The sequence below is a fragment of the Miscanthus floridulus genome, chromosome 17, assembly GCF_019320115.1.
Source record: "Miscanthus floridulus cultivar M001 chromosome 17, ASM1932011v1, whole genome shotgun sequence".
NCBI lineage: Eukaryota > Viridiplantae > Streptophyta > Magnoliopsida > Poales > Poaceae > Miscanthus > Miscanthus floridulus.
The window spans coordinates 5889322-5913846 of record NC_089596.1 but is presented as its reverse complement, the minus strand read 5'-3'; the positions used below and the strand labels follow the sequence as shown (position 1 = coordinate 5913846).

The following is a 24525-nucleotide window of genomic DNA, read 5'->3' as shown; positions in this document are numbered from 1 at the left end:
GTATGCTATGTGGAAATTACAACTTCCCTTTATTGCCATTAAGAAGGGCGAGCCTGGTGCAAGCGGTAGAGTCTTACCGCCTGTAAACCGGAAGGTCCCGGGTTCGAGTCGCGGTCTCCTCGCATTACACAGGCGAGGGTAAGGGTAAGGCTTGCCATCTGACACCCTTCCCCAGACCCCGCATAGAGCGGGAGCTTTTTGCACTGGGTACACCCTTTATTGCCATTCACTTGAACCTTTGCACTCTTCATATAATCATAAGAAATTATAGCTTCTCTCAAATGCCATTGCTATCAATTTTATATTGTTACTATTATTGAATGTTGTGCAAATAAAAATGATGAACACCAATATATCCATAATTGTTCTTAAGGGCAATGACATGGAAGGATTGAAGGACTAGAAAAAAAATGCTTCCATATGTAACTTTCTTTTTCACTTTCACTTAACAGCAATGTAATGGCAAATCGACATCAGTCAGCAGTGAAGGGAAGGATGTAATTTTTATGCAATATAAGGGATAGTATAGTTTTTGATGGCATATAAGTAATTTTTCACCCCTAGTGCTTATCCAGATAGGGCCCCCCTTAGTTGCCTCTTACTAAAAATACAACACACATCCTGAATCTCCTGTAGTTTCATATTAAGAGGGCGAAAAAAGATATCTAAGTCGTTTCAATTTCAAGCATCCACAATTGTACTCGTATGCATTTCAGCTTTTGGATAGCTATGTTTATCAAAGGTTACAGCAAAGGCGCAAAGTTTTGCAGATGACAGGTTCTTCAGATATTCCATCACCGATAGTATCTAGTTCAGGTGAGGAAAATCACTCATACTAAAGGTCTACAACTAGGATGATCCGATCTGTATGCAACGATAATTTGGGTTCCATTGGCAATAGCCAGAATGCCTTGCACTACATGCCAGTGTGATATTTCAAATTAAGTAGCACCAACAAGGCCTTGTTTGAATCAAAGCATGGCTGTAGATGGCTAGATCGATTATCTTACAGTAAAAATAGGTTCAGCTTCAGCGCTTGGTTGGGTTCTTCTGGTATACTTTATGAGCAATCCTTCTGATGAGACACCTGGTAAGCCAAATCCCTAGACATAAGGAAAGATATATAGTCACATGCCGAATTCACACACACACACACAAAAGAACTCAACCAAAGAAAATTAATGCAAATCACACCTGATATAGGGCTGCAGATCTTTCCATTCCCACTTAGGCCGCTCATGGAAAAGTGCTGCAAACCTGTCAGCAGGCGTCAGTGGCAAATCGGCAACACTAAAAGCATGCACCCAGGTCTCAGCTCCAAGTTTTTCACACAACACTTCCCCATCTAGCATCTGAAGATCCACACGCATTCCTGGAGGAATGCTTCTCTCCCATTTGTCCATAAAGTTAGCGAGCTTCATCTTTCCTGCGCTCTCTGAGCAAACTGTAAGTATACACGCTTCTCATCATGGCTCCAAAAACTCCTGGCTTCCTGCTCTACCTTTGTGCCAAATCTGTTGAGGCAGTGGGTTACAATCTTATGGGTAAAACCATCAGATTCCATGACAGGGAGCACATCATTTCTCTGGCATTGCATTTAATGGCCAATCGTGCAACACAGAGTTGTGCAGGATCATGTCAAGAATCGTGTTCACAGAATTGGCATCAACTGTCCTCCAGAATCTATCAATCTCAACAGCCGAGAGGGTATTCAACCCATCTAACAGCTCTCCATCACTGGCCTGGATAAGTTTGCAGAGGTCTTGCAAAGTGTATAGCCCCTTCATATGTTGGAAGTCATTGCCAAGATCCTCATCAAGTATGTAGGGCCTCTCGCGGAGAAGGCTCCTCAATTTATCTAGTCGCGGAGCAGTTCTGACCAATTCAATGCTCCCTAGTGCTAATTTGACGGTAGCAGCCACCGCATTAGCATCGCCATTTGTGTTGTCTGGTCTTAAGCATTTAGCAGACGGCTCCCTAGGTGGTATCAGAAACATAGAATTGGATGTGCCAACAAACTTCATGGAGTATGTTGCAGAAGGTGTGCAAAGGACAGCTTCTTCTTCAGGACGCCCCCGTACAGTCACCCTAGACTGAGAGAAATGTAAAAAATTCTAGAGATGGAAACATTGAAACAATGCACTGTATAATGGAACATTTCAATGGTTTATTATACTTCTTCAACGCAACATGAATTAGCGTTGCAAACCCAAGGATCAACCTTAGTTTGTTCACTTGATATTTGTGGCAGAGATGCCAGCTGTTTATCCGGTTCAGCTTTGCGTAGGAGAAATCAGCAAAGCTAAACTACGTTCCAGTTCAAAATGGAAGAAGAACGGATAGAAATGGACTGAACTGAACACTACATGAAGATAAACTCACGAGTAAGTATGCTTAAGCTTAGACTTCCTCGCAAATAAGAAACAGAGGTGCACATATCTATGGATTAACAGCCTATGTTTTTTAGAAACTATTAACAGAAATATAGTCATGGTGGACCAATTTGACAACGGCTCAGAATATTTCGTGCAAACTAGTTAGCACACATGCTGAATAGTGAAACCGGGTAAATTTATGGTCTACGAACCAAGTATAGAAAATGAGATTATGCGAGATCGGTCGTATATATCTCATAAATAATAGTGGCACACTAATAAAACATAAATCGGACACCCCGAAGTCGAAAGAACGGCACTGCTGGTTCTTGGTCTAATTGGGGGAAAGCATCGTATTTCGCTTGGTTGGGCGGAGGGCGCTTACCGGCCTTGCAGGAGGTCAGGGAGCAGGTCGTCGGCGGCCTCGAGGAGGACGAGGTCGTCGTGGGGACCGAACGCCTGGTGGTAGCACAACGACACCGGGGCGCCGCCGCCGGCAAGGCCCAGCACCGCGTCAGCCCCACCGCCGCCGCCGTCCCACTCGATCTCGGCCTGGGCGCCTGCGTCCTCCATCTCCGCATCCATGGATCGGGGCGTGGCGGGCGAGGGGTTCGGGATTGGGGATTTTCTTTTCTTTTCTTTTCTTTTCCTTGTGGGGTGCCTAATGTGTTGCTTGCTTCGTTTTGCCGCGCTTTTGGTTTTGAGCTGAGTTTCGCGCGGGAAATGTTCTGGTTTTGTGGGGCCATGAGGTCAGTCTTTGGACGTGAGAGATGGAAGCGAATATTCTTTTGCAGATTGATGGAAAGGTAATGCTAAATTTCTTGGTGACATTTCAATATTTTATGTTGTGATGAGTGTGATTAAAAAAAAAGTTCAATAGAAAAATGTAGTTTTTAAGGCAAGTTCCAATGTACGTAGTTGTTGTCTCGTCTTTCGTTTCTAGTTGGCTATGTATAGAGGTAAATTAAGTCTTGTTTAGGCTGCGTTTAGTTCCCAAAAAGTTTTTCAAAATATGCTACAGTAGTCGTCACATCGAATCTTGCGATACGTGCATGGAGCATTAAATGTAGACGAAAAAAACTAATTGCACAGTTTGGTTGGAAATCGCGAGATGAACGTTTTGAGCCTAATTAGTTCATTTTTTAACACTAATTGTCAAATAAAAACGAAAGTGTTACAGTCTTAGTTTCTCCCTCTAAAGTTTAGTCTCTATCACATCGGATGTTTGACATATGCATGGAATATTAAATATAGACTAAAAAAATAACTAATTACACAGATTGCGACTACTTTGCGAGACAAAATTTTTAAGCCTAATTAGTCCATGATTGGACAATGTGATGCTACAGTAAACATGTGCTAATGACAGGTTAATTAGGTTTAATAAGTTCGTCTCGCTGATTTATGAGGACTTCCGTAATTTGTTTTATTATTACTATCCGAACACTCCCATGTGACACCCCTAAACTTTAGCCCCTGAATTTAAACACCACCTTAATCATGCTTCACCATAAATTTGTAAGCAATGAGTGCAGATGTGAAAGGTCATTGGGAAGGATGGGAAGCTCGACGATGACGCAGTACAAGACATTGTAGGCTGCCCGAAGAATTTGTTGACACAGAACCTCCTCAAACCTATGGTGGTACCTTATGGGATTCTGTGGTAGAGGTCATCTTGCATCTTCTTATTGGGATGTAGGGTTGATGTTGTTTTAGTTGTCTTTGTTGTTGTTTGCACATGTTGTCAGCGGCATGTTGTTGGCTGAGTTGTCTTAGTTGTAGTGTGCTGTTTTCTATCGTAGATCTAGTCTGAATCTTCTTCTTTATTAATATATAATCGACGGTTCTCCTGTTCGGTTCGTTTTAAATGTGCAAGGTTGGATGTAGCACGTTAAGCGTTTTAGGGGTCTTTTTTTTTTGGCTTGAGAGACGTATCTGTGGAGATATCTTAGGCGTCCCTGTGGCATTATCAACATTACTAGTCCCTCAGTTAAGTTATATGAGAAAGAGGAAAACTATTTTGCTCATCTTCACCCTCACATCGTCTCAATCCACATTAAAATAGCTTACAATTTACTCGTCCTACTGACTTCATTTCTCCTCCTTTCCTCTTCCACGCCGTACCAAAGTACCAACCTCTATACATGTCCTTATGTGTAAGACAACTACAAAAGGCTAATTTAGCAATTTTAAGTCATTTAACCATGTATCATCTCCGTATGGTAGAAGGCTACAACTTCGTTTCATTATCTAAAAATCAATTTTAAGTCATATCACAAAGCTAATAAATAGAAAGATTATATGGATACCATTTGAAAACTCAAGAAAGAAAATAGTATTATCACGTCTTTTGAAAACTATCTAGTATGTCATATACATATTCATATATGAATTTCGTCTATAATGTATTATTGTATTTGAAACAAGTTAATAACATGATAAACTAAACCACCGCTCAATTTCCCAACCAGAAAGTGGTTGAACGTTTTTTAGTATAACAGAAAAAAATGATAGGGAGGGTTGCTTACTCACTGCACGATGCTCGGTCCTCCTAATATCAAATATACGTGTAATTATATACGTCTGAACTTATTCGGTCTGTTCGCTGGTTGGTTTTTGGACTGGTTTGGGCTGGCTGGTGCTGATTTATTGTGAGAGAAAAATACTGTTGACTGGCTGGTTTGGGCTGACTGAAACCAACCAGCGAACATGCTGATTATATCGTTGAACTACTTTATTCGAGCAGCAACAAAAAAGAGCAAGCCTATTCCAATCATGAATGACAATAGCAGCATCTACGGAGTCTCGAGAAGAAGAAGAAAAGAATCCAAAATTTTGGCATCAATCAAAGGAAGAACCATACGAAAATCATCTTTAGCTATCGAATTCCGATTAAGAAAAAGCTAAAAAAAGTCAATGACACGGCCTGGTTTCTTTCACGGACACCAACCAACAAGCAAGCCACGCGCGAACAAACGCAGACATTCACATTCCTGTCCCCCCCCCCCCCCCCCCCCCCCCCCCCTCTCTCTCCGCAGTCCCCACACATCAGCAGTGGTGCCAACGCCCCCGGGAATTCCCCAAAATGCCCCTGGACCCCGACTCCTCGTCGCCGCCGCCGCCGCACCGGGACTGGTTCTTCCCGCCGGCGCCGCCGTTCCTGGCCTCCTCCAGGGCGCGGACCCCCAGGACGCCCTTCCCCTCCACCTACCGCTCCTCCAATCCCTACTCATCCTACTCCCTCGCCGACCGCCGACCGCCTCCTACCCCACGCTCCCGCTCCCGCTCTCCGCACCCACCGCCGGAGCAGCAGCAGCATCTGACGCTGCCGCCGTCGACTCCTCCGTCCGCGCCGCGCCGCCGTGACCCCCGGTACGCCGGCGTCCGCCGCGAGGATGTCCGTACGGCTGCCTCCGAGCAAGCGGCGCCCCCGACGTCCGCGCCGGTGCACGGGAGGAAGCTCGCGGCGTCGGCGATCGCTCCGCGTTGGTCCGGGGTGCTCTCCGCGGCGGTGAGAAATGGGTGGACTCGCTGGGGTTTTACGTGTTTGACTTTTGTTGACTCGGGTTGTTTAATCGTGGAATCTGTTCGCCTCAGGTTATTTTACTGTGCCTGGCCTCCCTTCTCCGCAGGAACTTCTCGTTGCACGATCAGGTTTACCATCTGCAGGTACGGGACCACACTTAGTTACCTTGCACTACGTGAATTCGTGAAACACTTGTACATTCCTTTGATTGATCTTATACCCTGTTTCATTGTGATTGTTTCAGGAGCAGCTGGCTGTAGCTACTGCAAAACTTCAGGCATGCATTGTAGACCCCTCACTGGATACGAGCAGCATTAATCTGTTTTATCAGGATGCTAACAGTACCACGCAGAACAGAAGCCTTAAGAACCTTTCCCTGCTTATCTCGCTTTCGGTACTATACGCACCACTCCTCATTCTCAAGTACGTGGACCTTGTGTCAAAGATAAGGAGCTCACGTGACTCCGAAGAAGTTCCCATAAACAAGCGGTTCGCATACAGAGTCGATATATTTTTGTCACTTCATCCGTATGCTAAACCGTTGGTCCTGCTTGTTGCTACGTTGTTACTAATTGCTCTTGGCGGGCTGGCTCTGTATGGTGTGACTGATGATAGCTTATCTGATTGTCTTTGGCTGTCCTGGACCTTCGTTGCTGACTCAGGGAACCATGCCAATGCTGAGGGTTTTGGACCCAAGCTGGTTTCGGTTTCAATTAGTATTGGTGGGATGTTGGTTTTTGCTATGATGCTTGGTCTTGTCACTGATTCAATCTCTGAGAAGTTTGATTCTTTGAGGAAAGGAAGAAGTGAAGTCATAGAGCAGAGCCACACTCTAATTCTTGGATGGAGCGATAAGCTGGTAATCTTTGAATGAACCTTTGTTAATGTTTTCGTTCAATTTTTCTGTGTATGTTAGATGTATTGCTGTTCTCTTTGTTCTAATTCTTGGAATGTTGTACTACTCACTAATTTGTTTATTAAGAGCCCTATAAGGTTGTTTCACAGTTATTCCTATAATGGCAAAACCATATAGTATTTGTCATAGTATCGTGCATATTCCGAGATAATTTTGATGCACACTTTTGGCAACTTTGGTTCCCTGAAGCTAACTTACCTAACTGCTTTGTTACACGTCATCTTGTTGTAAGAACAAAAGGTTGCATTTCTCCATATTTTATGGTGTAATCCCTTTCATTTGGTGGCAATAGGGATCTTTACTGAACCAAATTGCCATTGCTAATGAAAGCTTGGGAGGTGGGACCATTGTAGTGATGGCTGAGAGAGACAAAGAGGAAATGGAAACAGACATTGCTAAAATGGAGTTTGACTTGAAAGGAACAGCTGTAATATGTAGAAGTGGAAGCCCTCTGATACTCGCTGACTTGAAAAAGGTAAATACATACATTTAGACATACTTTTTCTCAGTTTTGAAATTTGATCTTCTGGCATCCTTGATTGTTAATATGAAATTATGGTCTGTTGACAGTGATAGGATGATTGTAATATACATGTTAGTTAGTTCCTGGATACCACTTCACTTCTTTCTATATGTGCTATTTTTCAACTAAATATACCTTCATGCACAAGGTCTCAGTTTCAAAGGCACGAGCAATTGTTGTTCTTGCTGAAGAAGGAAACGCTGACCAGGTAAGCTTATCTGATCAAGCTATTCTGTTCTTGAAAGCTCTTCCGTACATCATTGCACCCTTTTTGCAGAGTGATGCACGGGCACTGCGAACAGTCTTGAGTTTGACTGGAGTTAAAGAGGGACTAAGTGGTCACATAGTAGTTGAGCTTAGTGATCTCGACAATGAAGTTCTAGTCAAACTTGTTGGTGGAGATCTTGTGGAAACGGTTGTCGCGCATGATGTGATTGGACGATTGATGATACAGTGTGCACGTCAGCCAGGCCTTGCTCAGGTTTCCTTCTAACCAACAATGAATACTAAATGCTGTCACTTTGTTTAGATAAGAATCCTTACTGGATATCCACATCCTTCTGTGTTTGCACCAGCACAAAATCAACCCACTAAGCTTAGTAGATGGAAATCTGACCATCTGGTTGTGCTTGTGACATTAAACTCATTAAAAGGAACTTCTTTTGGGCATTCTGTTGGATTCTAGTTATTGTTCTGTTGCAAAATACTCATATTCATCTAGAAGACCATTTAGTAAAGTCTGTTTACTAAGTTAAAAAAGGTACACGTGCCATAGAAACATTTTATATGCTTAACTTATAATCTTTCATTCAAGATTTCCGGACATACATGACCGCATGAGCTGCTATATAGGCTATCTATTGCCATTCACAGTTTTGATATCCTTCGTGCAAACTTTTTTTTTCCAATTCCTCTTTTCTCTATACTTATTTTCTTTAGCTTAGAACCACAGATTTTTGTGAAACTAAACTAGTGGCTGTAGATTTTAGTCGTACCTACATCTATAGAATTCTTACTATGATTATCTGTCTGATCGAATGCTAGTGATAGCTCAAGAATTTACATATAGTCTTTGTAGTTAATAATTTCTTAATACTATTTGAAAGATCATTTGAGTTTAATACACAGATATGGGAAGATATTCTTGGTTTTGAGAACTGTGAATTCTACATTAAGAGATGGCCTAAGTTGGATGGAATGCGATTTGAAGATGTGCTGATTAGCTTTCCTGATGCTGTTCCATGTGGCATAAAAGTGGCATCTTATGGGGGCAAGATTATTTTAAACCCTGATGATTGTTATGTTTTGCAAGAGGGTGATGAGGTGATAGTAATTGCAGAGGATGATGATACATATGCCCCAGCACCATTGCCCAAGGTAATTCTTTTATTAGATGTAATGTTCTTTTTTCTATTATTCTAATCTTCAAGCAGTTGGTTCGATATTTTTCAGCGTAATGACCGTAATTTCAGTATTGATATTAAATCCTGTGATCTTTAGAATTTTGCAAGTTTTCCGTGGCAGTGTTGGACCGTTGGTAGCTATTAGTCTACTCGTTGCATTCCACAAACTATACTGTATTGCCATTGAAATGGTCTGCCTCCAGGTTCTGTTATATAATCTGTCAATTATATATCTAAACTCTTCCATTCATCTATTCTTATCTTTGAAACTTACTGCATCAACGGTTTTTGAGAGTAGTGTATACTTACATTTGTGAGCGTTTTTAACTATTTATAATTTTTTAATATTTTGTTGACAATTTGGTTTCATGCCCGGAAGGTCAACCATGGAAGCCGTTTTCTTAATAAGACAAGTTATGGAACGGTATAGGGAGAAGGAGAAGGACCTACACATGGTTTTTATTGACTTGGAGAAGGCTTATGATAAAATACCAAGGAATGTTATGTGGTGGGCTTTGGACAAACATAAAGTCCCAACGAAGTACGTCGGGCTTATTAAGGACATGTACAACAATGTTGTGACTAGAGTTCGAACAAGTGATGGAGACACGGATGACTTCCCGATTAGGATAGGACTACATCAAGGGTCAGCTTTGAGCCCTTATTTGTTTGCCTTAGTGATGGATGAGGTCACAAGGGACATACAAGGGGACATCCCTTGGTGTATGCTTTTCGCGGACGATGTAGTGCTAGTTGATGAAAGCCGGACATGAGTGAATCAGAAACCGGAGTTATGGTGGAAGACTTTGGAGTCCAAATGTTTTAGACTTAGTAGAACTAAAACTGAGTATATGAGATGTGACTTCGGCACTACTACTCGGGAGGAGGAAGATATTAGTTTGGAAGGTCAAGTAGTGCCTAGGAAGGATACCTTTCGATATTTAGGATCAATGCTACAGAGAGACGAGGATATTGATGAAGATGTTAGCCATAGAATCAAAGCAGGGTGGATGAAGTGGCGACAAGCATCTGGTGTCCTATGTGACAAAAAGGTACCACAGAAGCTAAAAGACAAGTTTTATAGGACGGCGATTAGACTTGCTATGTTGTATGGTGCAGAATATTGGCCTACGAAAAGACGACATGTTCAACAGATAAGTGTCGCGGAAATGCGTATGTTGCGTTGGATTTGCGGTCATACAAGAAAGGATCGAGTTCGGAACGATGATATACGTGATAGATTAGGGGTAGCACCAATTGAAGAAAAGCTTGTCTAACACCGGTTGAGATGGTTTGGACATGTCCACCGGAGACCTCCAGAGGCACCGGTGCGTAGTGGAATCCTAAGCCAGGATAGTAACGTGAAGAGAGGCAGAGGAAGACCGAAGTTGACTTGGGTAGAGGCAATAAAAGGAGACCTGAAAGGATGGAATATACCCAACGACTTAGCCTTAGATAGGAGTGCTTGGAAGACAGCTATTCACGTGCCTGAACCTTGATTGCTTCTGCTGGGTTTCAACTCTAGCCTACCCCAACTTGTTTGGGACTTAAAGGTTTTGTTGTTGTTGTTGGTATCTCAGTCATTGCACATAGACTATTTAATATTTTTTTTAGATCAATTCCATAGTGGTAGAGACTCTCTTCACTAGTGTTCAGGAGGTCCTGAACCAGCCTCTTTGCAAATTTTGCGAGGGTAAGGCTATTTTAGAAATTCCCTTACCCCAAAGGCCCAAACCCATAGTTGGGAGCTTTAGCATTTAGATATATTCCACAGTGTAAGAGTCTCTTCACTAGTGTTCAGGAGGTCCTGGGTTCGAACCAACCTCTTTGAGCACCTTCTGGAATTACTTCCTTCCCTAGTTTGATCAGTAGGATTGTATGCTTAATTGAACTGTAGCTTCTGCTCAAATGAAGCTTTATTTCCTTGGTGCCGTGATTTGCAATTTATCCATTCCCTTCCCATTTTGATCATCGAGTACCGTTGGTGCAGCCACCTTTTGCTGTTTATGTTTTACAGACAACAGTCTAATGCTTGTTATCACTTCTTGAAACCATAAAACTAGAATAGACATAGACACTGCACATATGTGTAACATCCCATAAGCAAAGTCAATCTTATCATTCAGGTTAAAGAGGCTGTTTACATAGACATTGTTCATGCTGAAAGAAAGCCTCAGAAGATTCTTCTTTGTGGATGGCGACGGGATATAGATGATATGATTGCGGTAAGTTCTTTCTTTGAAGCTCCTAATTCCTTTTCTTCTGTTAAATTGTGCAGGTTAGGAGAGGGTATCTGCCTAAAGATTTTGTTGTTCCAAAGTGTCCAGAAAGAATATTGTTTTGTGGTTGGCGCCGTGATATAGAAGATATGATAATGGTAACTAGATGACGGATCCAAATCGAGTTCATTTGCATGTGATGGAGACATTTGTAGCAAAAGGATTTGGAGGCAGAACTTACCTGTGCCAATACTTCTAAATATGTAGTATTTCTTCCTGTTATGAATTTGATTATGTTTAATTAATATCACAGCTGCAATGCTGATAGAAGGTGGTATTAAGGCCTTAATTTGTTTGGGTTGAGAACATATTTTAAACTTGGTTGTTGATATCAATCCAGGTACTTGATGCTTTCCTTGCGCCAGGATCAGAGTTGTGGATGTTTAATGATGTCCCTGAGGTTGACAGAGAAAGAAAGCTGATTGATGGAGGTCTGGACTTCAGTCGCCTCGATAATATTACTTTGGTGCATCGTGAAGGAAATGCTGTTATTCGCCGTCACCTGGAGAGCCTTCCTTTAGAATCATTCGATTCTGTAAGTTCTGAGAAATTATATTGTACCCTGCTAATTCCAATGACTATAGTTGGTTGATGCTTGAAAGCAAAATGCAGATCCTGATTTTGGCAGATGAATCTGTAGAAGATTCAGCAATCCAAGCTGACTCGAGGTCACTTGCAACGTTACTGCTGATCAGAGATATTCAGGTTTCTTTCTAGAACAGAGAATGGTTAAATTATTTATGGTTTTCTTGCTATTGATATCATCTTCGGGTCACATGCAATCATCTTCGATCATGTTTTTTTTGATAAATATATCCCATGCTGTCTTTCTTTCCTAATGTTATACTAAACTCTTCACAAGAACTGAAGATTTCTCATTTCTTAATTACTGCAGGCAAAACGTCTTCCATACAAGGAATCATTGGTTTCACATGTTTCCCGAGGGACCTTTTCTGAAGGTTCTTGGATAGGGGAGATGCAACAAGCATCTGACAAATCTGTCATAATCAGTGAAATTTTGGACCCCAGGACAAAAAATTTGTTGTCAATGTCAAAAATTAGTGACTATGTTCTTTCAAATGAACTAGTGAGCATGGCATTGGCAATGGTCGCAGAGGATCGACAGATAAATAATGTCTTGGAGGAGCTCTTCGCCGAACAGGTACAATTCTTGAAGTTGATGGTTGCATGGTCAAATCACTTTTTACTGGCCTAGAAATTTACCTCTCAAAAGTCAGAAGTATTATTCTGCATTCAATCTGCTATCCTTATCATATTTCAATCCCTAACATGTATGCAAATAATATTGAGCTTATAATTTGCACAGTAGATGGATCTAATGCCTAGTAAGTTAACTGAATTATTAGAGCTTTATATTTGATACGGATATTGTATACTAGGTTAACTTTACCTATCAAATCTCATCTGTAGACTGAAGTCTTTGGACTATTACAATTAGACAGTTTTGTTCAAGTTCACTTTTTTCGCTTTGTTCTTTATTAGAATTATGATTCTTCTCATGTTTTAGTTTGCCAGAGTATATTTCTAAGCCAGCAGCTTGATTTTTGAATCATGTGTCTTGTCATGTTTCTGTCTGATTAATATCTGGGTTTGCAACTGCACCCTTTACAGGGAAATGAAATGCAAATACGACCTTCCGATCTTTACCTTAGAGAAGAAGAGGAGTTAAATTTCTTTGAGGTCATTCTGCGAGCTAGACAGAGGAAAGAGATTGTCATTGGGTACCGTCTTGAGGCAGCTGAGCATGCTATAATCAATCCAACACACAAAGTTTCAAGGCGAAGGTGGTCACCCAAGGATGTTTTTGTTGTTATATCCGAGAAAGAATGAACTTCATCAAATCACAGTTAACATGAGAGCAAGCTCCTGACCAGTGACCACACCTAAGGAAGAACAAGCAGCTGCAACTAGCGCAGAGAGCTGTTTGATTCAGATGCTCATTTAGCAGAAGGCAAGCGCTGAGCACGAAGGAGCAAAACATGATCAGATTTTGGATCAGTCTAGATGGATACCTCAGGTTGCCTTTTACAAATATGGCTTAAACTAAAAAAGGATGTGAACAGAATAGGCAGCACATGCTTTGGAAGTTTGGATCGATCCAGTTCATTTGTATATTCTCGTCTGTGTAAGTTCCACATAAACAACGAGCAAAGCATCACCCAGGCTTAAGCTAAGGGCTTAAAGCTATTGAGTGTTGATACTGAGCGGGAATTCAATTTTCCAGTGAGGCTGTTGTACCCTGGCTATAGAGTATAGACCACAGCGATGGTTCAGCGTGACAGTTCCATTACTTAGGCTGTTCAGAATTTTGTACAAATTGAGGAAACCATATTTGTCCTTATGTTAGGAACAATTTTGATGTATTTTGTCAAAAACATGAGATGCCAGTAAGTTCATGTAAATATGTAACTGGAAGATCATCTGTGGACCCATTTTATGGTGTTTACAGTTTAGATAGGTCATATCAGTTTATAATTCATCACCAAATGTATGCTTTATTGGCATACTGTGATAAAATGGCACACGATAAACCAATTTTAGGGCTGGATTAGCTATTGGTTCTTTGGACTGAAGCTGGAGGACATTTTTGTTACGAGATGTTTTTTTTTCTTCCCTTTTTTCATTGTTATATGAGCTGATGAGTTGTGCAACATCCAGCATTGGAGTTATAACGGTCTAATTAATCATTCCTGCCCTTCTTTTTCCTTAAAATTAACGTGAATGTATTATTGCCGCAAAACGTGAAGTCCCCGTATTTTTTTCACTTTTTCCCTTCCTCCCGGCGTTCCCGCACCATTTTGTGCGGAAACAACCTCAGACATTAACAAAATTATCACGGCGCCTCTTTGGGCTTTGGCCCTTCTTGACCCCTAGTAGTAGTCGCCCAAGCTTCTCTTCTTCCACTTCGCCTGCGGCGGCGCTCTCTGGACTCTGGGGCCTGGCCCGTTCGTCTCAACGAAGCACTCACACCTCCGGCCACCACGAAGCAATCGCCATTACTCTCTCGGTGTCCTCCTCTTCCTTCGCCCTCCAGCCGGACTCGGATTGACTACTTCTCTCGTCGGTAAGCAACCCTAGCTCGTTTGAATCACTGGCGATGCCGGACTCGGATTGACTACTTCTCTCGTCGGTAAGCAACCCTAGCTCGTTTGAATCACTGGCGATGACTGGATTCTGTTGTCCCCCCAAAGAGTTCGTTCGCGTGATTCCGCCTCTGATTGGGTCGTGGATTAGCAGGGGGCAACCATGATGGAGGTGGGTTTGAACCCGGGGGAGGAGCTGGACTTTGGGGGCAACCAGGAGGAGGACGACGACGCGGGGGACATCTCCCCCGCCAGCAAGGAGCTGGCCGCCATGGTCGAGGCGGCGGCCGCGGCGGAGACCGTCGAGCTTGACGACGGCGTCAGCTTCGGCGGCGCCGGTGTCGAGGCCACGGCGGTCGCCACCGCCGCCGCGTCGTCGTCGTTGTCACTGGCGGCGCAGTACGGGGACGACCGCACGCCGCGGGACGGGATGGTGTTCAAGTCGTACGAGGAGGTGCTCAACTTCTACAAGCGCTACGCCCTGCGCACGGGCTTCGGCGTCTGCGTCAAGAAGTCCTCCTTCACCAAGGCCGGCCTCTGCCGCCGCCTCGTCCTCGTCTGCAACAAGTGGGGCACCGGCAAGGAGGACGCCTGCTACCAGGCCAGGCCCACCGCCAAGACCAACTGCCAGGCCACCGTCGTTGCCAGGCTCTGGGTGGACAACTTGCTGCACCTCACGGATGCGAACCTCGAGCACAACCACGCGCTCAACCCGTCCGCCGCACGCTTCCTCAGGTGCTACAAGACGCTGCCTAGCGGGCTGAGCAAAGATCTCGTGGTGAGGGCTGCCAGAGGAGAATGCTCGGCGGCCGGTGACATCGATGTCCCGATATTTGATGAGTGGGGGCGGCTTAAGATCGGGGAAGCTGATGTCGTGGCCATCAACGGTTTCTTCGCCGAGATGCAGGCAAAGCTGCCAAACTCCTTCTATGTCATGGACTTATATGTGGAGGGCCATCTGAGGAGTGTTCTCTGGGCTGATTCCAGATCCAGGGCAGCGTATCAGTATTTCAGCGATGCTGTTTGGATTGATACGACATGCTTAAGGAACATGTATCATGTCCCGCTCGTTTCATTTCTGGGTGTTAATCATCATGGTCAGCTTGTATTGTTAGGCTGTGGATTGCTGTCAGATGAGAGTACAGAGAGCTTCTTGTGGCTGTTCAGGTCATGGTTAACTTGTATGAAGGAACGGCCTCCAAATGCCATAGTTACTGATGAATGTGTGGCGATAAAAGCCGCAGTTCGAGAAGTGTTTCCAAAGACACGCCATAGAATAAGTGATTGGCATGTAGTGAGAAGTATTTCAGAGAAAATAGGTGACTTGCCAGAATATGAAGCGATGAGAACCGATTTGGTCACTGTAATATATGATTCTTTGATCGACAGTGAGTTTGAGGCAAGGTGGAAGAACTGGGTTGATAGATTTGGCCTTCAGGATAATGCATGGATCGCCTTTCTGTATGAGAATCGGCACTTGTGGGCCCCTGCCTTCCTCAAGGACACCTTCTGGGCTGGGCTTTGTACTGTTAGCCAGCGTGAAAGTCCAAGTACATTTTTTGAGGATGCACTCAGTTCAGAGACCACATTGGTGACGTTCCTTGCCAGCTACATGACACTTTTGGATAACAGATACAAAATGGAGCGACAAGATGATTTTGATTCATTAAATAGCAGCAGGGTCCTGATATCAAAGTACCAAATGGAAGAACAGCTATCCAGATTGTACACCTTGAATATGTTTATGAAGTTCCAGGATGAGCTAAAAGCAACCATGCATTGTCAGGTTCAGCTGGATGGGTCAGCATCTTCTTTTATAGTTATTGATTTGACTGAAGCAGGGAGTGAAATGCTGAATAAAAAGTACGAGGTTGTTCACTGTATGGGGACAAACAGGATGGAGTGTAACTGTGGCCTATTTCAGTTTAGTGGTATCGTTTGTCGGCATGCATTATCTGTGCTTAAATGGCAGCAAGTATACGACATCCCCCCGTGTTATGTGCTTTACAGGTGGCGGGCTGACTTCAAGCAGTTGCACTACCCAGATAATCCACCAAAGGATTTAGCAACAAGTAATCACGTCGAGCGTTATGATTACATTTCTTTGCAGTTTCTTCGTCTCGTTGAGATTGGGATGACATCAGACGAGAAGTATAGGCATGCAGTAAGGCTTCTTAAAGACATGAAAGAAACCCTTCTTGATGATAATCTGTGCCGTGATTTGGAGCAGAAACTTACACCAGCTGAGCGTGCAATTGTGAATGGTGACAACCATACACAACCTGGTTCATCTGAGGGCGGTCCAGCGAAAAAGCGGCGAGGCCGTCCTCCTAAAAAGAATAAAGAGATAAACGTGGATTCCATGGTAAACCAGTATGGGAATAAGGTGTTTCCTTACTTGTATTGCGTGCACGCTTTGCATCATTTTGTTGTTGGTGCTAACCGATTTTTTATTTTGTCGTGTGGCAGGAGTCCTTACTAGTATCCTCAGATGTAACTCAGAAGGGTGCTTTTCATTCTGCTTCAACTACCTCAAACCTTGGTACTCATGTCCGGACACATGGCATTGTTGATCTCATGGTAATCATTTTCTTCATAATTGGTTGCCAATCCTGTATCATAAAAATGAGATTCTTGATAGTATATTTACTTTTAATTGTGCATCTTACAGGAAGAAGTCCATCCAAGTGAGCTGTCATTTGATAGCCGTTATGGGGTGCAATCTGGCCCCTCGCACCATTTTGGTAACCAGCTAAATGCAGGAAACACTTTGCAGGTTTGGTCTTTTGCAATGTTGCACTTCCAATTGCGATTTTTCTTGAATAAAATATGCGCACCAAAGGAAAAGACTTAAAATAGTTTCTCCAAATTGGGCAGTTTGGCCAATCTACATCAGCAGCAGAGCACTCTAGGGTTCAATGGGTGTTTCCTAATGGCATGTATCAGGTGAATGAACTTTGCAGTTTCTTCATTATGTTTTAGGGCTGACTGAGGCAAGTCACTAAACTTTAGTGATTGGCATACATACTGACACATTGTATAAATGTAAGGATGACCAAGTGACTTACGGCAGACGGACATCATAGCAATTGGACTTAGGGTCCAGGGTTTGCCATTTCAGGTTTCTTTCTCTTGAGATTTTTTCCCTGTATATGCCATGTTGAGATGATAGATAAATCATGTTTGTCTTGCAAGTTAATATACTAACCATTGCTTCTTCAGATAGTGGAGTGACTGAAACTTTGTTGAAATTTTAGCATTTTACATATGAACCCTTGTAGAACAGGAAGGTCATGAAAATCTGCTTAAGAGCTCCATTGACATATATAGTATTTGTTATTAGTAAAAGGGAAGCTTTATGCGTTGAAGTAGAAAGTTTTCATCTAAGCGGTGAGCTATATTTCCAAGTTCTGTGACCATTTTCCGATGATTTTAATGAATTCTGCATGTCCTGCCAGGGATCCTCGGTTTGGACTTTGGAGCACCGAGGACTTTAGGGATGCTCCATTGTGCCTGGAATGTTGAGCCATGGAAATGCATGCTGTAACTCAGTAACTGGCTGCCTGCTCTGGGTGGTTTCCTTTGTAGGAACATAGCATCAATCTTACCCATCTAACATGTGTATATATATACATACATCAATCTCAGAAAGAACCCGTCATTCGTCCCCAGCTCTGGCGAGTGCTAGCTAAACACCTGATGATACAAAGGCGTGGTTAGCGAGGGACAAGAAATTGAGAGTTTCGTTTTCCTTTTTGTTGATACAATTTTGCCTCATGATGATCAGCTAAAAAGGGAGGAATATCCATGCTCTTCCTCTGGGAAAGTTGCAAAAACCATCTCGCTTTGTAATCTTTGCTCCTTCAGTCATCTTTGCTCAGTTACTAAAAAATGTTTCACCTGAGGACCGAGGCCAACAGAAAAATCACGTGCATCTGGAGCATCGTGCGACGAAGCTTGCACATTGCACCCAAAGTTTTTGGGCATCGATGACTGCCACAGCGTCTGCTCTACTACCAAACTTCTCATGACTAAACTTCAACAGCCAAATTGTTGATGGTACATCATTTTTTTTTTAAAAAAAATGTGTAGCACAAGATGCAAAGGGAAGCACTCCAACTAATGCAGTGCTTCCCAGAACCTCAAGCTCCATCGTGTACCAAGCCTGGAATCCTGCTTACAATTTCTAACGCCCCTAGACAAACGCTGATCATTAGTAGTGTATATCGTTGTGAAGAGGTGCAAAGTTTACCACGTGAGGTGCTAGGATAGCAAATAAATGCTCCAATGTTTGGTTTGTCTAAACACTCTACCGAGTAGGGCCATGAGAAATAAAATAATCTTCATTTTTTTCCTTAGCCGAGGACCTTAGGCCATTGTCATGTGATAGCATCCGTTATAATGCAATCCGTCTCAAGAATGACACACTATCTACACCAACCCACAGCAAAAATCAGGCCTTCCATCCACGCCAAAGCTTTTACTTCTTTGGCGTCTCCGCTTCTCCAGGCTGGAGCAGCTAGATGACTCAATTTTTGAATTTTAGATTTTTGGTAAACTAAATTTAACGGAGTAGGCAACACAGCTTCACAGTGCCATGCTAGATCAATGATCAATCCAACAATAGCTAGAAGTAAGGGTGAGCATTCGGGTTATCCAAAAAGTTTGGGTTAGGTGATTCGGGTTTGCATAAATGTGGGTTACCAAAGCTGACACCGGAAATTTGTCTTAAAAAATATAGTACCTGATATCTCAGGTACCTGAAATTCCGAGTTCAGCTCTGGTCATTTCTCTACCACCCGAAAGCAGCAAAACCATTAGAAATTGAGAATGGACATAACTATAACAGCAAATTTAAGCAATATGAACAACTGTTCTTCAGTAGTATTTCAGAATTTAAAAATGAGGCGATGAGCGTACATGATAGTTCGGTAGGTTCCAATTATCACTGACATTAAGAAACAACACAATCATTATATCATAAATATCAATAGCATATATTCTCTGCCTCTTTGTGGTAAAATGGGCAGATCAGGTACCGAGACATTATACTCACTAAAACTCTGAAGGGATATTCAAACAACACTATTCCAACACCTTTGTGAAGGATAGTACTACTGGATTAAGGATGGGGCGGCATTGACACATGCATCTCCAGGGCATCTGAATATGAAATTATGCTTCAACAATCCACTGGGGCTAGGGTATGGCCGTATGGGAACATATATCGAGCTCACCTTCAGGAGTAAGGCACAGTATCGAAAATATCTCATATTCTCATGTATATGATGTGCTGACCTAAGGATCGCTCTTAGAGTCTTAGTCAAGGAGATTAACGATTTTACAAAAATCCAGCACCAAGGTAGTTTAGTTGGATTACAAATGAGTAAATCTACTACTGAGGCAACATTCTCATTGTGGGGATGTCGTCACAACTGCAGGAAGAAAGGTTCCATTCTGGGGATCGATTAAGTATGCACCAACAGTTAGAAAAAAAGGAGATACAGGCGATCGGTTCACTCTAACTGATTCATACTCTTCTAGGCCTTCCTGGGTGCAATTTGGGTCTCAGCCTACACAGCATAAATATGGGCATCAATTGCCAGTTTATCACTGAGCAAGCAGAAACAAAGAAATATTATGCTAAGGAAAAAAAAAACTGTTAGAAGAGCATACCTCTTTCTTCACTGGCTCTTCCTCTGAAAGCATCAGTTCAATGTGGCATGGGGAAGACATGTAAGCTGCGGGATGTAATCAAGGGCATGAGAATACTCCAATACTATAAACGAGTGATACAAAGATCAATACAATATTAATCTGAACTCACGGTTGATGCGCCCATGAGCACGGTAAGTCCTGCGCCGCTGCTTCTGAGCTTGGTTCACCTGAATATGCGACACATAGAGCGTATCGACATCCAATCCCTTAACCTACAGGAGGGAAAAAAACATTGAATAATTATGCAGTATACAACAAGGAAAGCTCACACAAGGAGGCAGCATTGCTCTCTGCATTTTTTAGAAGATCCAAAATGAACCTAGCAGACTTGGCAGGCCAACGTCCCTGACCATTCGAGTGGTGAGACTTAGCTTGCGCTGTACGTCCAACACCGCCACAGTACCTACGGAAGGGAATGGCTTGCTTGTGGGCAATCACATCCTCAAGATACCTTTTAGCCTTGGCGAGCTGCAGCTTCCTGATGGCAAAAGCTGTCTCACGTGTGTTCTGAACAAAATGAGTGCAAAAATATTACCAACATGTATTCAGTAAGATAAATCCACCACAAGGGTTTCCAACTAAATTAGTCGTTCCTGAATGTATTTGCATCCTAAAGAGACCAATCGAATCCTCAAATCTATTCAAATCGAAGCTACTTGAGAAGCAATACATACTGCAAAGTTTATCATAGCTAAACCAGTGGCTATACTACGATCAATAGCTCATCCAAGAAAATAGAAAATTGTTTACCTAAAGATAAAAAATCCTATCATTACAAAAAAAAAATATATATATATATTTTTAATTTAGGCCAGTAACTAAAGTGACTACAAGTGATACATCAACATATATATACTGCAATCTGATCCCAAACTACACTAACAAATCATGTGTAGGTAGCTAATGCTTTATTCACTAACAGTAACCAAAGTACCTATATTAACACAGCAAAATATAAATTCTGGAATGTGAACCTGATCTACATTTTCATATTATCAGCAGATAAATAAATGAATAATGCGTTGTTCCAATAGCATCAGTTAAAATGTAACCAAAAGATAGTTACAAAAAGTGAGAATATAAGAAGGCAAGAGTCGCGGTCTCCTCGCATTACACAGGCGAGGGTAAGGCTTGCCACTGACATGACACCCTTCCCCAGACCCCGCACAGAGCGGGAGCTTTCTGCACTGGGTACACCCTTTATTGCCATTCACTTGAACCTTTGCACTCTTCATATATCATTAGAAATTATAGCTTCCCTCAAATGCCATTGCTATCAATTTTATATTGTTACTATTATTGAATGTTGTGCAAATAAAAATGAGGAACACCAATATATCCATAATTGTTCTTGAGGGCAATGACATGGAAGGATTGAAGGACTAGAAAAAAATGCTTCCATATGTAACTTTCTTTTTCCAGTTTCACTTAACAGCAATGTAATGGCAAATTGACATCAGTCAGCAGTGAAGGGAAGGATGTAATTTTTGATGCAATTTAAGGGATAGGTATAGTTTTTGATGGCATATAAGTAATTTTTCACCCCTAGTGCTTATCCAGATAGGGCCCCCCCTTAGTTGCCTCTTACTAAAAATACAACACACATCCTGAATCTCCTGTAGTTTCATATTAAGAGGGCGAAAAAAGATATCTGAAGTCATTTCAATTTCAAGCATCCACAATTGTACTCGTATGCATTTCAGCTTTTGGATAGCTATGTTTATCAAAGGTTACAGCAAAGGCGCAAAGTTTTGCAGATGACAGGTTCTTCAGATATTCCATCACCGATAGTATCTAGTTCAGGTGAGGAAAATCACTCATACTAAAGGTCTACAACTAGGATGATCCGATCTGTATGCAACGATAATTTGGGTTCCGTTGGCAATAGCCAGAATGCCTTGCACTACACTGCCAGTGTGATATTTCAAATTAAGTAGCACCAACAAGGCCTTGTTTGAATCAAAGCATGGCTGCAGATGGCTAGATCGATTATCTTGCAGTAAAAATAGGTTCAGCTTCAGCGCTTGGTTGGGTTCTTCTGGTATACTTTATAAGCAATCCTTCTGATGAGACACCTGGTAAGCGCAAATCCCTGGACATAAGGGAAAGATATATAGTCACATGCCGAATTCACACAAACACACACAAAAAAAAGAACTCAACCAAAGAAAATTAATGCAAATCACACCTGATATAGGGCTGCAGATCTTTCCATTCCCACTTAGGCCGCTCATGGAAAAGTGCTGCAAACCTGTCAGCCGGCGTCAGTGGCAAATCGGCAACACTAAATGCATGCACCCAGGTCTCAGCTCCAAGCTTTTCACACAACACTTCCCCATCCAGCATCTGAAGATCCGCACGCATTCCTGAAGGAATGCTTCTCTCCCATTTGTCCATAAAGTTAGCGAGCTTCATCTTTCCTGCACCAAGCGCTCTCTGAGCAAACTGTAAGCATACACGCTTCTCATCAAGGCTCCAAAAACTCCTGGCTTCCTGCTCTACCTTTGTGCCAAATCTGTTGAGGCAGTGGGTTACAATCTTATGGGTAAAACCATCAGATTCCATGACAGAGAGCACATCATTTTCTGGCATTGCATTTAATGGCCAATCATGCAACACAGAGTTGTGCAGGATCATGTCAAGAATCGTGTTCACAGAATTGGCATCAACTGTCCTCCAGAATCCATCAATCTCAACAGCCGAGAGGGTATTCAACCCATCTAACAGCTCTCCATCACTGGCCTGGATAAGTTTGCAGAGGTCTTGCCAAGTGTATAGCCCCTTCATATGTTGGAAGTCATTGCCAAGATCCTCATCAAGTATGTAGGGCCTCTCGCGGAGAAGGCTCCTCAATTTATCTAGTCGCGGAGCAGTTCTGACCAATTCAATGCTCCCTGGTGCTAATTTGATGGTAGCAGCCACCGCATTAGCATCACCATTTGTGCTGTCTGGTCTTAAGCATTTAGCAGACGGCTCCCCAGGTGGTATCAGAAACATAGAATTGGATGTGCCAACAAACTTCATGGAGTATGTTGCAGAAGGTGTGCAAAGGACAGCTTCTTCTTCAGGACGCCCCCGTACAGTCACCCTAGATCGAGAGAAATGTAAAAAATTCTAGAGATGGAAACATTGAAACAATGCACTGTATAATGGAACATTTCAAGGGTTTATTATACTTCTTCAACGCAACATGAATTAGCGCTGCAAACCCAAGGATCAACCTTAGTATGTTCACTTGATATCTGTGGCAGAGATGCCAGCTGTTTATCCGGTTCAGCTTTGCGTAGGAGAAATCAGCAAAGCTAAACTGCGTTCCAGTCCAAAATGGAAGAAGAACGGATAGAAATGGACTGAACTGAACACTACATGAAGATAAACTCACGAGTAAGTATGCTTAAGCTTAGACTTCCTCGCAAATAAGCAACAGAGGTGCACATATCTATGGATTAACAGCCTATGTTTTTCAGAAACTATTAACAGAAATATAGTCATGGTGGACCAATTTGACAACGGCTCAGAATATTTCGCGCAAACTAGTTAGCACACATGCTGAATAGTGAAACCGGGTAATTTATGGTCTACGAACCAAGTATAGAAAATGAGATTATGCGAGATCGGTCGTATATATATCTCATAAATAATAGTGGCATACTAATAAAACGTAAATCGGACGCCCCGAAGTCGAAAGAACGGCGCTGCTGGTTCTTGGTCTAATTGGGGGAAAGCATCGTATTTCGCTTGGTTGGGCGGAGGGCGCTTACCGGCCTTGCAGGAGGTCAGGGAGCAGGTCGTCGGCGGCCTCGAGGAGGACGAGGTCGTCGTGGGGACCGAACGCCTGGTGGTAGCACAACGACACCGGGGCGCCGCCGCCGGCAAGGCCCAGCACCGCGTCGGCCCCGCCGCCGCCGCCGTCCCACTCGATCTCGGCCTGGGCGCCTGCGTCCTCCATCTCCGCATCCATGGATCGGGGCGTGGCGGGCGAGGGGTTCGGGATTGGGGATTTTCTTTTCTTTTCCTTGTGGGGTGCCTAGTGTGTTGTTTGCTTCGTTTTGCCGCGCTTTTGGTTTTGGGCTGAGTTTCGCGCGGGAAATGTTCTGGTTTTGTGGCGAGCGAACCCGAAGGCGGCGGCGGCGAGCGAGCGAGCGAGACGAGGAATGGCCAGAGAAGAGAGAACTGCGTGGCGGCGCGGAGGGAAGGCTTTTATACGGGAAGGGAGGAACCCTAAGCTGATGCCGGCCAGGCAGCTAGCAGGCCGGAGCACGGGCCGATTTCACATGGGCCACAAAATAAATTGGGCCATTTGTCTATGGGACATCACAAAATGGTGGTATTGTTCACAACACACCACATTTGTAACTTTAGGCTGGAGGACACCGTGAAAACACGGTCTTGCTCAGCACACACCGCCCGCGTTAGCCTATCTCCAACAATAATATCTAAAATACAAGACTTATTCGTTCTTTAGATAGCGCTGCAGGTAAAAAGTTTAATATATATTCGGCATCTTCTCCAACAATAAGACCCAAAAAATAATCCTTTCTGCAAATATGTTTACAGGAGAGAGGATGTCCATATTTGGCTTATACCTATCAGACAACCCAAAATAGGTGTATATGTACTCTGTTGGAGGCTGATTTTAGGTCTCTTACTATCCATTTTAGGTTTGGATGTCTATATGAGT

The 24525-nt window shown here is 43.0% G+C and overlaps 4 protein-coding genes and 1 pseudogene across 7 annotated transcripts; 2 read left to right on the top strand and 3 right to left on the bottom strand.

The window, feature by feature from the left end:
* Positions 1-1001: 1001 nt before the first annotated feature.
* Positions 1002-2960, bottom strand: LOC136516269 (uncharacterized; annotated as a pseudogene).
* A 2435-nt stretch (positions 2961-5395) lies between these two features.
* LOC136516266 (probable ion channel CASTOR) lies at positions 5396-13496 on the top strand. Of its 2 annotated transcripts, none has more exons than XM_066509623.1 (12): positions 5396-5886; positions 5973-6044; positions 6146-6760; positions 7110-7292; positions 7489-7548; positions 7618-7821; positions 8469-8717; positions 11022-11120; positions 11363-11557; positions 11635-11727; positions 11918-12184; positions 12655-13496. In XM_066509623.1, the coding sequence occupies exons 1-12, from the start codon at positions 5461-5463 to the stop codon at positions 12871-12873; spliced, it is 2682 nt and encodes an 893-aa protein (XP_066365720.1). In that variant the 5' UTR covers positions 5396-5460; the 3' UTR covers positions 12874-13496. The 2 variants fall into 2 exon arrangements, with proteins under 2 accessions (XP_066365720.1, XP_066365721.1); XM_066509624.1 differs by lacking the exon at positions 11022-11120 and adding an exon at positions 10870-10968.
* A 393-nt stretch (positions 13497-13889) lies between these two features.
* On the top strand, positions 13890-17965 carry LOC136516871 (protein FAR1-RELATED SEQUENCE 6-like). 3 transcript variants are annotated; one of them, XM_066510367.1, is made up of 7 exons: positions 13890-14107; positions 14281-16512; positions 16596-16706; positions 16798-16902; positions 17004-17072; positions 17177-17247; positions 17585-17965. In XM_066510367.1, the coding sequence occupies exons 2-6, from the start codon at positions 14290-14292 to the stop codon at positions 17210-17212; spliced, it is 2544 nt and encodes an 847-aa protein (XP_066366464.1). In that variant the 5' UTR covers positions 13890-14107; positions 14281-14289; the 3' UTR covers positions 17213-17247; positions 17585-17965. The 3 variants fall into 3 exon arrangements, with proteins under 3 accessions (XP_066366464.1, XP_066366463.1, XP_066366465.1); XM_066510366.1 differs by having other exon boundaries at positions 13891-14173; XM_066510368.1 differs by having other exon boundaries at positions 13892-14173; positions 14281-16491.
* A 1701-nt stretch (positions 17966-19666) lies between these two features.
* Positions 19667-21054, bottom strand: LOC136515133 (large ribosomal subunit protein uL22y-like). The gene is made up of 5 exons (XM_066508823.1): positions 20959-21054; positions 20283-20351; positions 19954-20056; positions 19803-19867; positions 19667-19699 (listed from the first exon to the last, which is right to left on the bottom strand). The coding sequence occupies exons 1-5, from the start codon at positions 21052-21054 to the stop codon at positions 19667-19669; spliced, it is 366 nt and encodes a 121-aa protein (XP_066364920.1).
* Positions 20370-24007, bottom strand: LOC136517441 (uncharacterized). Its single transcript, XM_066511001.1, has 3 exons — positions 23606-24007; positions 22033-22932; positions 20370-21936 (listed from the first exon to the last, which is right to left on the bottom strand). Exons 1-3 carry the CDS (start codon positions 23803-23805, stop codon positions 21834-21836), a joined length of 1203 nt encoding a protein of 400 aa, XP_066367098.1. The 5' UTR covers positions 23806-24007; the 3' UTR covers positions 20370-21833.
* Positions 24008-24525: the final 518 nt, after the last annotated feature.